This window comes from Hemitrygon akajei, chromosome 18, assembly GCF_048418815.1.
Source record: "Hemitrygon akajei chromosome 18, sHemAka1.3, whole genome shotgun sequence".
In the NCBI taxonomy this organism is placed as follows: Eukaryota; Metazoa; Chordata; class Chondrichthyes; order Myliobatiformes; family Dasyatidae; genus Hemitrygon; species Hemitrygon akajei.
Window position 1 is genome coordinate 19,935,645 of NC_133141.1, and position 13,455 is coordinate 19,949,099.

The 13,455-nt window shown below is 42.5% G+C and overlaps 1 protein-coding gene across 3 annotated transcripts in view; it reads left to right on the top strand.

Moving 5' to 3' along the window:
* The window catches only part of asic1b (acid-sensing (proton-gated) ion channel 1b), an 857,627-nt gene that overhangs the window by 751,367 nt on the left and 92,805 nt on the right, over positions 1 to 13,455 (top strand). For all 3 annotated transcript variants that reach the window (XM_073071028.1, XM_073071027.1, XM_073071029.1), the window contains exons 3-4: positions 2,288 to 2,415; positions 6,032 to 6,182. In XM_073071028.1, coding sequence (XP_072927129.1) covers positions 2,288 to 2,415; positions 6,032 to 6,182 — 279 coding nt within the window. The remainder of the gene's footprint in view (positions 1 to 2,287; positions 2,416 to 6,031; positions 6,183 to 13,455) is intronic.

A 13,455-nucleotide genomic window follows, 5' to 3' on the forward strand; every position in this document is an offset into this window, starting at 1 on the left:
ATTTATTTGGAATGAGTGTCCATAGCAGTAGGGAAGTTCTCATCCAGAAAGCTTCTCGCTTCAGATGTAGAAAGGAAAACTCGCCTTGGTGCATTCGGAGGCGATATTCTGAACTTAGCTGGGTATAAGAGCGCAGGTTTTAGATTTTTCTCATAACATTCAGACATCAGGGGTTTAAAAAGAAGCCTTGCCTTCATTACTTCTGGACTAAAGTCTTCTACTAAACGAAAATTGTGATCTTGAAATTTGACCATCCCTACACGCCGAGCCACACGAATAAGTTGCTCTTTAACATGCACATAGTGAAATCGGACAATTACAACTGGTGGTTTAGCTGAAGCACTTGGTGATCGATGCATAATTCTGTGAGCGCGATCGAGTAACGGAGGACTGTCTGGGAATACAGAAGGGAACGCATCCTTTAAAAGTTGAACAAAGTACTTCGAGGGGTCCCCTTGTTCAATACCTTCCGAGAGACCAAGTATGTGTAGGTTCTGTCTTCTGGACCAATTCTCAAAGTCGACACTCTTGGCTTTAAGTGTTTCCACCTGTTTAATCGTCGAAAGTAAGTTCTGCTCCAATTTTTCAATTATCAAATCTTGCTTCCGAGCGTCTTCTTGCAGAGTTGCAATTAGAACTTGCTGCTGGTTAACTACTGAATCCGTCTTATCCATATAATCTTGAAAAGCCTTTATATCTTGTTTAAAAATTTGTCGTTGTTTTTCAAATTTTTGATTTAAAACCTCCAATAACATTTCATAAGTCAATTCAGTGCCCTTGGGATCAGTCGTCTTCTTCTTCCCGTTACCGTTAAAATCCTTCCCGTGTTCTCGCCCTTTAGATCTAAGAGCCATTTCTGTATTCCTTTCTTCAAAAATTCACAATAAACTCTTAAAGATAAGTCCAAAAAAGTAACAAGAATCTTTTGGTGTAGGTAAAAATAAGTTAAATAAGGGTGATCATAGGTTAAAAAAAGTAAAGGTTATGGAGCGAATCTGAAACAGTGCTCACTCCATGAGCGTCTCCTGCTGACTCCCCATGTTTGATGTGCTAAGTGACAATATCAGTCTGGTCTACAAGCTTCCTTGAACTCAGTCACAATGGTGCTAATAACTTAGCCAGTGTTGTCTGGCTTGAAGCAGCCCAGTTAACATAACACCATTGTTTTATGTTAATTAAACATGGGCCTACAAGATCTCACTGTTTACTTGTTTACGACAAGAAGCTGAGCAAGAAATATTGGTTAGAAGTTTAACTTTGTCACAAACAACGTTGATCCTTTAGAAAGGTCATGCCACTGTGCTAGAAAGCTGAGGTTGGTAATAAGCCTCTCGGACCCAGGAAAGTGAATATCCATCACATGATCAGATTCCAGCCCTAGTGTTTATTTTCCCGCGTATTGCAGTCCTAGCTATCTCCCCTTTCACAGCCCCCCTGTATCCAGAGATACCGGCCACGTGACAGACGCACTGCCACCTGGCTGGTTGGAGGACACACCACACGCCAATCAACATTTGGTCCCTCCCAACTAATCAATGCACAGCTAAATTATTGGTCACCTTAATTGGATTATCTCGCCCAGCCCCATGCTATAAAAAGTGAGACTTGTCCCTGGCTCAGTCTCTCTTACAGACCACCTCATTGAAGGTAAGTGCATTGATTTATGCTTGGGAAGGTCTATCATTTGTCCTGGTAAGGGAGCCGCAGCTATCCAAGGTCAAGGGGGATAGCTGTCGTAGTGCGTTTCCCTTGTTCTTTGTATGTGTCACTGTACCCTGTCCCCACACCACTTTCTGTGTATTGTAGTTGCTTGTGTTGACCCGACTTCCCCTTGTAAATAAATTCCTTATTATTAAAACTGTGTGTGTCCAGACCTCTATTGTTGAGACTCAAAGAACCAGTTATTTTCCATCACAACACCCCGCCCCCCCGCACCCAATCTGTTTCCATCTGCCTTTTCTCAGTCTACTTCCACATATCATCCACCTGCCTCTGTCTCCCAACTCCACCCCTTCTCTACCCATAAATCTGCCCATAATCCTTCACCTCTCCATGATCCACCAATCACCTACTGGCACCTACCGTACTGTGCCCTCTTCTTTATCCTAGGTATCTTCCCTCTCCACTCAGTAGATGAAACAGTAACAATCCCTTTCCTCCCACAGGCACTGCTTAACCAGCTAAATTCTTCTAGCAGCTGGTTTGTTGCCATTAGCTTTAGTGGGTGTCGATGACAGCTCAGGAGCTTACTAATGTGGTGTTAATGTTTATCTGTTTCTTCACACAGATGAAACCTCCTTTGAAGCTGGTATAAAGGTTCAGATCCACGGTCAGAATGAACCACCATTTATTGACCAGCTGGGTTTTGGAGTGCCACCTGGATTTCAAACATTTGTGTCCTGTCAAGAACAGCGGGTATGAGGAACCAAGATCACACTATGATTCTCGTTGGTATTGGCTACTTAATTTGAAAACTCAAAGAGCTTTGTACTAAGTCACTTCTGTGTGCTCCAGCTCAAGCTGTTGTCAGTGAAAGCACTGAACTTCGGCAACATAAACACATTAGCTTTCCCCTGGACAAAATGCTTTTGCTCATGAGATGTAACTCCAACATGGAGCACCACGCACATCTGTCAGGGTTTCACTTGTGACCTTTCCAATGCTCCCCACCTGAACTGTGAACCAAGGTTTTTTGACTCACCTCCTGCATGCCACTACCATTTTCTGCTCTTTATCTTTAATGAACCTGTCAAGGCAATCAGTGCACGTGCATCAAACCTCTCAAAGAGTTTCATTCTGAGATTTGGCCTTTGGGAGGGTGGAAAGGATGTTCACTCATCAAAATGAAAGATAATTGGCACTGACATTCCCAATAATCCCAAATCCCATTAGTTTAATTCCTTCTTAAACCCCAATAAGGTTTCTTCTTCCACTGGCCTTTCTGCTTATCTGTTTCACGCATTTACCACTGTTGATACTAAGATGAAAATTTCCAGGGTTTCCTTTTTATTGTTAGTTATGATATTTATATATTTAATTTGTAAATGTTACCCTTTAGGAAAATATACTTCACCCAATGTGCCAAAACATCTCTTAACTTTCATTGCTTGTATCATATTGGAATTCTGATGAAAGGCCATTGAGCTGAAACATTAATTCTATTTCTCTCTCCAGAAATGGTGATCGAATTGCTTTGAGCTTTGCCAGTGTTTCCTGCCTTTGCATTGTACGGGACAGATACGATACACTTTGGAAAATGTAGAAAAATAATAAGTACTGATAAAGGGGTAAAAAGAAGAGCTAGATAGACTGGGGAAATAGGCAGATCAGGAAAATCGAAATGCATCCAGAGAGCTGATAGATCTTGAAAGAAAGATTGAAAGGAAGCATGCAAACAGTTATTTATGCAATGTTAAATGGGGTGCAGGGAAAAATAGAATGTAAGTTGTAAGATCTGCTAATTTTTTATAAATCACTGACTGAGTCCCAGCAAGACTCTTTTGCCTAATTCTGGGCACCATAAATGAGAGGACTTTCAGCTGATTAACACCAAAGGTAAGCCACATCTGTTACATGGAAAAGCCAAAGCATCTGGGATTGTTCTCTTTGAACTAGAGAAGTTAAAAGACGTTTTAATAGGTTAGTGGAGGGGAAGTGGGTAGAAGTTTTCAGTGTTAGGAAAGACTTTGATAGTGTAAATAAGGAGAAACTGTTTTCAGTGGTGGTGGGTCTGCTAACCAGCAAATACAGATTTATGACCAGAGGAAAGGCAAATGGAATACTTAGAAAGATGAATGTTGTTGTGACCTGGAGCACAAATGCAGAGGAAGCAGATTTAGTTTGCAACTTTAAAAGAGGAACGGCATCTATAATTCAAAAGGAAACATTTACAAGGCTATGGGGATAGAGCGGGGGAGTGGAACTAATTGGATGGCTTTCAAAAGAATTGCCTACAACACGATGGGCCAAATGATCTCTTTACATGCTGTATCGTTCAACAATGATTCTGTTCCACTTGCCTATAATGGAACCAAATCACACAGATGCTATTTTGCATATTGTGTGCAAACAACCAAGGACAAACTTCAGTTTCATCTGAGCTATGAAGCACTTACTGACTTTGAATACCTCTAGACCATCGCAGTATATTATATATGTGAGTGTGCTCTCTGCATTCCAGTACAAATGTCACACTGATGCTGTAACTGGAAGCACCACACAATTAATCAAAAACAGTTCACCTGCTCAGCTGTTAATAGAGCATAGAGCAGTACAGGCCCTTCAGCCCACAATGTTGTGCCAACCCCTTAACCTACTCTGATCATTTTAGTGCAATCCCCCCCACACTGCTCATAACCCTATGTTTTTCTTTCATCCATGTTCCTAACTGAGAGTCTCTCAAATGTCCTCTATGTATCAGCCTCGAGCACCACCCACAGTAGTACCTTCCATACACTGACCAATCACCGTGTAAAAAAAACTACCTCTGACATCCCCCCTATATTTTCCTCCAGTCTCCTCTCTTTAGCTATTGCTGCCCTGGGAAAAAGATGCTGGCTGTCCACTCTATTTATGTATTTTTCTTATCATCTTGTACACCTCAATTAAGTCTCCCATCATCCTCCTTTGCTCCAAAGAGAAACACCCTAGCTTGTTCAGCCTTTCCTTATAAGGCATGCCCTCTAGTCCAGACAGCATCCTGATAAGTCTTCTTTGCACCCTCTCTAATGTTTCCACATAATGAGCCAACCAGAAATGAACACTGTACTCCAAGTGTTGTTTAACCAGGGTTTTATAGAGATGCAACATTACCTTGCAGCTCTTGAACTTAATCCCCCCCAACCAATGAAGCCCTTATGCCTTCTTAACCACCCTATCAAGTTGCGTAGTAACTTTGAGGGATCTATGGATGTGGACTCCAAAATCCCTCTGTTCCTCCACTATTTATGTTGTATGGTATTGCCTTGAACTTTTCTGAAGCTCCAAAAGCCAAAGAACCAATGCTACATTTTCCCCAAGATCACCTGGGCACTGGATAACAGGTTATTCGTTCAAGAAGAACCGAAACCATGCAAGTTAAGCTCAGTTTGACTCACCCGAGCAGTTTCTATAAGATCTCCCTGCACAGCATTTGGGCGCTCAAAGCACCTCACTCCACACAGATCAAGGTGATCAATTCAAATTCCCATATTGGCACCCTTGAGATGGTCTGTCTCCAAACAGACCTGAAGGAGGTATGGTAACTAAATAAGTCATGTTGCTTTGAAAGAGAAATGTTTTTGGTTGGTGTCCTTCTCACTGTAACAAAAAATCTTACAGCAAGAAGGCCATTTGATCCATTAAACCTATGCTAGCTCTCTGGTCAATCTCATCCCCACACAACTTTCATCTTGCCCTGGAATGTTCTTCCCTCTTAAGTATTTGTCCAGTTCCCTTTTCAAAATTACAATCTCTCCATCTGTGTGATTTAGCACCACCTAAATCCCACACACAAGTAACACTGGTCTGCACATTTTAATCCTGTTTTCCACTGCCTCTTCAAAAAGCTCTTGAATATTAGAGTTTAATGAAAAGGAATATTAGTGTTTAATGAAAAGTTGCATGCCATCTTGGACAATGACTCCCATCCACTCCATAATGTACTGGTTAGGCACAGGAGTACATTCAGCCAGAGACTCATTCCACCGAGATGTAACACTGAGCGGCATAGGAAGTCATTCCTACCTGTGGCCATCAAACTTTACAACTCCTCCCTCGGAGTGTCAGACACCCTGAGCCAATAGGCTGGTCCTGGACTTATTTCCACCTGGCATGATTAACTTATTATTATTTAATTATTTATGGTTTTATATTGCTATATTTCTTCACTATTCTTGGTTGGTGCAGCTGTAATGAAACCCAATTTCCCTCGGGATCAATAAAGTATGTCTGTCTGTCTGGAATCTGGAGGTATCCAATCCACACAAAGTCTATCATAATTTTGTAGAACATCTTTCTAAATGATCCTCTACATTTCTGCTTTTCCTTTCAGCTCATCTACTTGCCTCCTCCCTGGGGTGACTGCAAATCCACCCCAATGGACTCAGACTTCTTTGACACGTACAGCATCACTGCTTGCAGAATTGACTGTGAAACTCGGTACTTGGTTGAAAACTGTAACTGTCGGATGGTACACATGCCAGGTAGGTTCCTTCTAAGTCGGCAGGGTCACAGAATGAGTGCCTAGGTATTTGCTGTCAATTTGTATTATCTGCAAAGAAGAACAGATTGGAAATAGTTACCACAAAGAATTCATCTAAGTTAATTCATTCTTCTCTTTGCTCCTCTACTTAAATCTTTCAAGGCACAATTATTCTGATTTACCTCTTTTTTGCTTCCATTCTTAACTTACTATTATTGTGTTGGATGTTTAAATGCTTAACAAATGCAAAGTTGGGGAAAGAAAGTGGATAGAACTCACAAACTCACTATAGAAGGTGAGACTTTCTGTCCCTGGTACCTGCTGCAATAATAGTTTGCAACCTACCCATCCTGGAATGTTCTGTTGGATGGGATTAGGGGATAATCCTAGAAAGGCAGAGACAGGAGAAAGCAACAGTGGGTCAGAGGGAAACAATGAGATGGATACATAGAGGGAGAGAGAGAGAGTCAGAGTAAAGGCAACACGGGGAGAAACAGAGAGAGGGAGACAAAGTTAGAGACAATCACAGAGAGGCATGGGAGTATCAGACAACAGAAAGAAAGAGGAAAGGGAATAAAAAAGGAGAATTGGAGTAAGAGAAGCAGAATGAGAGAAGCAGATAAAGAAATGAAACAGTGCCAGAAAGAGAGTAAGAGAGAGAGAGGAAAGGAGATGGAGCAACCGATACAGCAGTTAGTGTTTTTGAAAAAATGTTGGGTCTCAATGGGAAACAGCATGAATTATTAGCTGTGAATTTCTAAATAACTGATGATCTGCTAGTGTGCATGAATGGAATAACATTACTAGTTATCAAACTGCTGACTTTAACAGTATATATAGATTTTAGGAATTTTTCTGAAAGAAGTACATTTTGAAAATTGATTAAAAACATACAGTTGATTATGAGAAAGTAAGAAATGTATGAAAGAAAGCGAAATTCACAGAAAAAGCCATACAGGCATAGAGAAGGCAATGGAAATTAACCATAAAGAGGAAAGTAAAAATCCTTCTTACATTATTTTAAGGATACTGCTAACATTTTTCAATAAATTGATTCATTTGCCTTTTTAATAATATTTTTCTCTCACACAGTTCTTTTCAGAGCTTGCTAGATAAATTAGTTTGATCAACTCAAACAGAAATTGCTTTAGCATAGAGATGTAGGAGAGAAAGTGGCATTTTGTTATTTTTCGCATGAAAGGATTACATTATCAAGCACTGTACACAGACATGGGATTCTACCTGCTACACCGATGGGCATTTATCACCCTGAATAATGATGGCAATGGACTGTAACTTGCCAGTTTATATGTTAAACAATATTTTGAAAGAATGCGAAAGCAAGGTTCTCATAAATTGGATGAAAGTCTGTTTAATTCCTTTGCAGCGGTGCTGGAAATAACTTTGAAATCGCACCATATAGCTTGTGTCAAATGAACTGGATTGAGCACAGAACATTTTGAAGTGCAAGGGTTTATCATTCTACAGCTGAGCCATGCACTAGCACTTGGAGAAATGAAGTTACAAATTCCTTTTGGGAGCAGAAGGGGCCAACACGGCAGCAGGTGATCTGGAGTATCACTGTTGTCAAGTTTCACTCAAAGATTTAAGCACATGAAAACCTAGGCACTAGTGTAGCACTGAAGATTTGCTGCATTGTCAGAGGTGCTCTCTTTTGGATGAGCTGTTGTGCAGAGGTCATGTCTAGCCTCTCAAGTGGACATAGATGATCCCATGATACTTTTAAAGTTATCACCAGTGTCCTATCCAAAATTAACCCTCCAGCCAGATTTTCTAAGGTAGATTATCTGATCATTGACATAAGGAATTCTGCAGATGCTTTAAGTTCAAAGCAATACACGCAAAATACTGGAGGAACCTAGCAGGTCAGGCAGCATCTATAGAAGTGAATAAACAGTCGCTGTTTCAGGCCGAGACCCTTCTTCAGGACTGGAAAGGAAGGGGGAAGACAACAGAATAAGAAGGTGGGAGGAGGAGAAGGAGGATAGCTAGAAGGTAATAGGTGAAGCCAGGTGGGTGGGAAAGTTGAAGGGCTGGAGAAGAAAGAATCTTATAGGAGAGGAGAGTGGACCCTGGGAGAGAAGGAAGGAGGACACCAGGAGGAGGTAATAAGTAGGTGAGAAGAGGTAAGAGTGGAGAATAGAAGATGAGGGAAGGGGGTGGGTTAAAAAAAAAAGAACTACTACTAGAAGAAGAAATCAGTGTTCATGCCATCAGGTTGGAGGCTAAACAGATGGAGTATGAGGTGTTGCTCCTCCAAACTGAGAGTGGCCTCATCGTGGCAGAAGAGGAGTCCATGGACTGACACATCAGAACGAGAATGAGGAGTGGAATTAAAATGTTTAGCCATCGGGAAGTTCAATTTTTTGGTGAATGAAGCAGAGGTGCTCAGCAAAGCAGTCCCCCAATTTACGAGAGTCTCGCCAATGTAGAGGAGGCCACATCAAGAGCATCGGATACAATAGATGACTCTAGCAGATTTGCAGGTGAAGTGTTGCCTCACCTAGAAGAAATGTTTGGGGCCCTGAATGGAGGTGAGGGAGGGTGTGACTGGGTAGGTGTAGCACTTAATACCGCTTGCCAGGATAAGTGCCAGGAGGGAGATTAGTGAGAAGGGATGAATGGACAAGGGAATCACAGAGGGACCAATAACTGTGGAAAGCAGATATTGGAGGGAGGTAAAGATGTGTTTGGTGATGGAATCCTTTTGAAGATGGCAGACATTGTGGAGAATGATGTATTGGATGCAGAGGTTCATGGGGTGGTAAGTGAGGCCAAAAGGAACACTATTCCTGTTAAGTTGATGGGAAGATGGGGTGAGTGCAGATATCTGGGAAATGGAGGAGATGCAGGTGAGGGCAGCATCAATGGTGGAGGAAGGGAAACCCCATTCTTTGAAGTAGGGGGAGATGTCCTGGATGTGTTGGAGATGAAGGAACTGAGAAAATAAAATAGTGTTTTTATAGGAGACAGGGTGAGAAGAGATTTAGCTAAGATAACTGTGGGTATCAGTAGGTTTATAGAATATGCCGGTAGACAGTTTGTCTCCAGAGTTAGAGACGGAGAACTTGAGAGGGGAGAAGGAGGTGCCTGAAATGGACCAAGTGAATTTAAGGGCAGGGTGGATGTTGGAGGCAAAGTTGATGAAATTGATGAACTCAGCATGGGTGCATGAAACAGCACCAACACAGTCGTCAGTGTAGAGCAGGAAGAGTTGTGGAGCATCACTAGGGAATGATTGGAACATGGACAGTGAAAAGGCAGGAATTACTGGGGTCCATGCAGGTGTCCATAGCTGCACCTTGAGTGTGGAGGAAGTGTGAGGAGCCAAAGGGGAAATTGTTTGATCATTAACACCTTGCATCTTTTTGTTTGTGCAAATCATCTGCCATGTTTCTTATATTACAATGTTGACTGGACTTCAAAAGTACTTCATAGGTTTGGGAAGTGACTGAGATGTTCTGAAAGGGATGTGCAAGGCACTATGGAAATGCAATTTCATCATTTATTCTTTCACTGCCTATAATCAGCTGGTGATGACTTACAGTTTGCGACAAATAAACAGAATTACAGCTCAGAGCATTTTGGGTTTCCAATCTCTAAAGTCGAGCCACTCAGTAGCCTGTGGAGGCTGAGACTACAGATTCCTGTGGTCTACAAGTACAAAGTCATTGTTTTCTTGGGGGATGAAATTTGGGGAAGGGGCTTGGACTTTGCCCAAATTTTGTTGGTAGTGAAGAGCACACTCAAATGTGGTGTTTTCTGTCAAGAAGCCAACAATTGGCAGGATGGCATTGTCCACCTGATTTCCTGCCATTCTGCCTCGATTGCTGATTGTGCTTATACACCAGATCCTTTGGTAAAAGGCAACATAGCGACACGGATTTGTGAGTCAACGGAAACTTGAATGACAGGACAAAAAAAAATTCAATGCTTTGATGAAGGTCCACTTTTCCAACACAGGATTGGAAATGCGCTTACTGTGAACATAATGTGTAGTATTATGGGGAATGAGCAGAGGAGCAGAATGAGTTCTGAAATTTTCTCAAAGTGGCAGCACAAACTCAAAGGACCAAATGGTCTTTCTCTGTGCTATATCAATTTTGTGAAAATTGACATGCTTTTGACCCAATAAGGCAATATTTCCATGCTTGTAGCAAGCTGACAATACTTTTCAGTGTGATACCTAGAATGAGACATCAGAATAATGGAACTACATTGCAAGTATTGTGACTTCTGCCACCAAGATGACCCAGGAAGGACTGTAGTAAGCCACTGAAGGAAATGAGAAGTAACACAAAGCCCCTGTCCCCACACATGCGCACCATGAATTTATTTCCCTTAAAATCACCTGTTCTTCCTTCAGAAAGACTTGAGATCAGACATTTCTAAACAGAGAATGCTGGGTTCTTCTCCATTTGTGTTTATAATGTACTTTTGTGGGATATTTTCAATAAAAGAATGAAGATTTAAATTGCTAGAGTACCTGACTTTATTCCTCTCAGAGTATGCTCAGTGTGAGGCTTACAGATAAAGTTCTGTACAATGCACATCATAAACATGAGCCATTTCAACTCCTGCTAGTCTTCCTATGGCTGCCACGATTTATTGGGCAACCTGTATGCCTCTGAGTTGGGGGTTCAGCTCCCTCTTCAGAAACCTGAGCACAAATATCCAGTCTGACACTTCACTGTCACAGGTACAGCCTTCAGACAGGAAGTTAAACCAGAGTCATGGTTACTTCCTTGCCTTGGATATAAAAGGCTCCTATGGTGTTATTTTGAGGAAGGCAAGGAAGTTGTCTCCGGGGTCTCAGCCAAATTTTATTCCTTACTGAATATTGCTAAAACAGGTGGTCTGGTCATTATCCTGGTGCTGTTTGCTGTATGCTAATTGGCTCCCCTGAGGTTATGAATGTGATGCACGCATTCAGATCTTTGTTTCTGTTTTTTTTTGTTTTCCCGTTGTGTGCTTACTTGGGTGCTATTTAAATCCTTAAACATGCTTGAGTATCTTGGTTGCTGTTCTCAAGTTGTGATAGTCGATTCTTAAGGCCTGTTTGCAACCCGCTGCTGGCAGGACTCTGTGTGGTAGGACAATGGGATGATTCGCGTGGGCCAGAGAAACCCTGTACTACTCCAGCTGCTCAGCCTATGTGGTAATGGACGGTGACACCAAATATTGATTTGATTTAGTTTTTTTTATTGTTTACTGCTCTTTATAGTAATTTTTTGATATTTAGAAACTTCTCATTTCATTATTTTTGAAAGCATCTTCACTTTACAGATTTTATTTTACATGTGCACCATACTGTATACAGAAAGTTATGCGACCACTGACGTCAGCCAGACAATCTCTGAAGAGTATTGATAGTGGTTTGGGTCACCCATCTTGTAAAGACACTGCTCAGAAGAATGCAATGGCAAACCACTTCTCTCGAAAAATTTGCCAAGAACAATAATGGTCATGGAAAGACCGTGATTGCCCACGTCATATGACATGGCACATGATGATGCTGGCGTACTCGAGGTGATTGTTTAAACTTTTATTGTCAGCTTCCTTCACCTCAACTTACAAACTCTTTCATTTAAAGAAGAGGCACATGACAAGGACATGGGTTCACTTGCGCCTGCTTGTGGCAATAGCAGTCTGACAAAATCTGTGCATTTTTATCTGAAATTCAGCATGGTTTGATTTATTTTGCTTGCAGTTTCTTGCAAGCTTCTTCCATAGAATGCATATCTTGTCTGGTCTGACTTCACCAGCAAATTTAGGAGACTTGGTGAAAGTTTCGTCTGAAGCTTATGAGAGCTGTGAAAGTGAGCTGTATAAGTTTCTCTTCCCTGCTCAGATGTACCTGTGAAAAACTTTTACATGAATGCAGCATCAGAGTGCTATTTTCTTCTGCAAACCCAGCATCTGTTTTATTCATTCCTGGACGAAGGAGATGTCTTCCTTTTTTAAAATTCATTCCAGGACGAAGGAGATGTCTTCCTTTTGTAAACAAAGGGGTTTCCCTTCTTCCACCATCAACTCTGCTTTCAAACGCATCTCTCCCATTTCCCGCACATCTGCCCTCACCCCATCCGCCCACCACCCCACTCGGGATAGGGTTCCCCTTGTCCTCACCTACCACCCCACCAGCCTCCGGGTCCAACGTATAATTCTCCATAACTTCCGCCACCTCCAACGGGATCCTACTACCAAGCACATCTTTCCCTCCCCCCCCCTTCTGCTTTCCACAGGGATCACTCCCTACATGATTCCCTTGTCCATTCATCCCCCCCATCCCTTCCCACCGATCTCCCTCCTGACATTTATCCTTGCAAGCAGAACAAGTGCTACACCTGCCCCTACACCTCCTCCCTCACCACCATTCAGGGCCCCATACAGTCTTTCCAGGTGAGGCGACACTTCACCTGTGAGTCGGTTGGTGTGGTATACTGCGTCCGGTGCTCCCGGTGTGGCCTTTTATATATTGGTGAGACCCAACGCAGACTGGGAGACCGTTTCGCTGAACACCTACGCTCTGTTCGCCAGAGAAAGCAGGATCTCCCAGTGGCCACACATTTTAATTCCACGTCCCATTCCCATTCTGATATGTCTACCCATGGCCTCCTCTACTGGTCAAGATGAAGCCACACTCAGATTGGAGGAACAACACCTTATATACCGGCTGAGTAGCCTCCAACCTGAAGGCATGAACATTGACTTCTCTAACTTCCGTTAATGCCTCTCCTCCCCTTCTTACCCCACCCCTGATTTATTTATTTTCCCCCCTCCCTTTTTTTCCCCCTCTGCCCATCACTCTGCCTGTTCTCCATCTCCCTCTGGTGCTCCCCTTACCCTTCTCCCTAGGCCTCCTGTCCCATGATCCTTTCCCTTCTCCAGCTCTATATCCCTTTTGCCAATCACCTTTCCAGCTCTCAGCTCCACCCCACCCCCTCCGGTCTTCTCCTATCATTTCGCATTTCCCCCTCCCCTCCTACTTTCAAATCTCTTACTATCTTTCCTTTCAGTTAGTCCTGACGAAGGGTCTCCTCCCAAAACGTCGACAGTGCTTCTCCCTATAGATGCTGCCTGGCCTGCTGCGTACCACCAGCATTTTGTGTGTGTTATCTGATTTATCCTCTTGTCTAAAAGAGTTGCAAACCTGAATGAGACCATTGGTCTAGAAAGAGCAAAGCAAACAATAGTTGATTGCACAGATACCTTTACTGTGCACTGTTCCCAGAGAGTATCACTTCAACCCT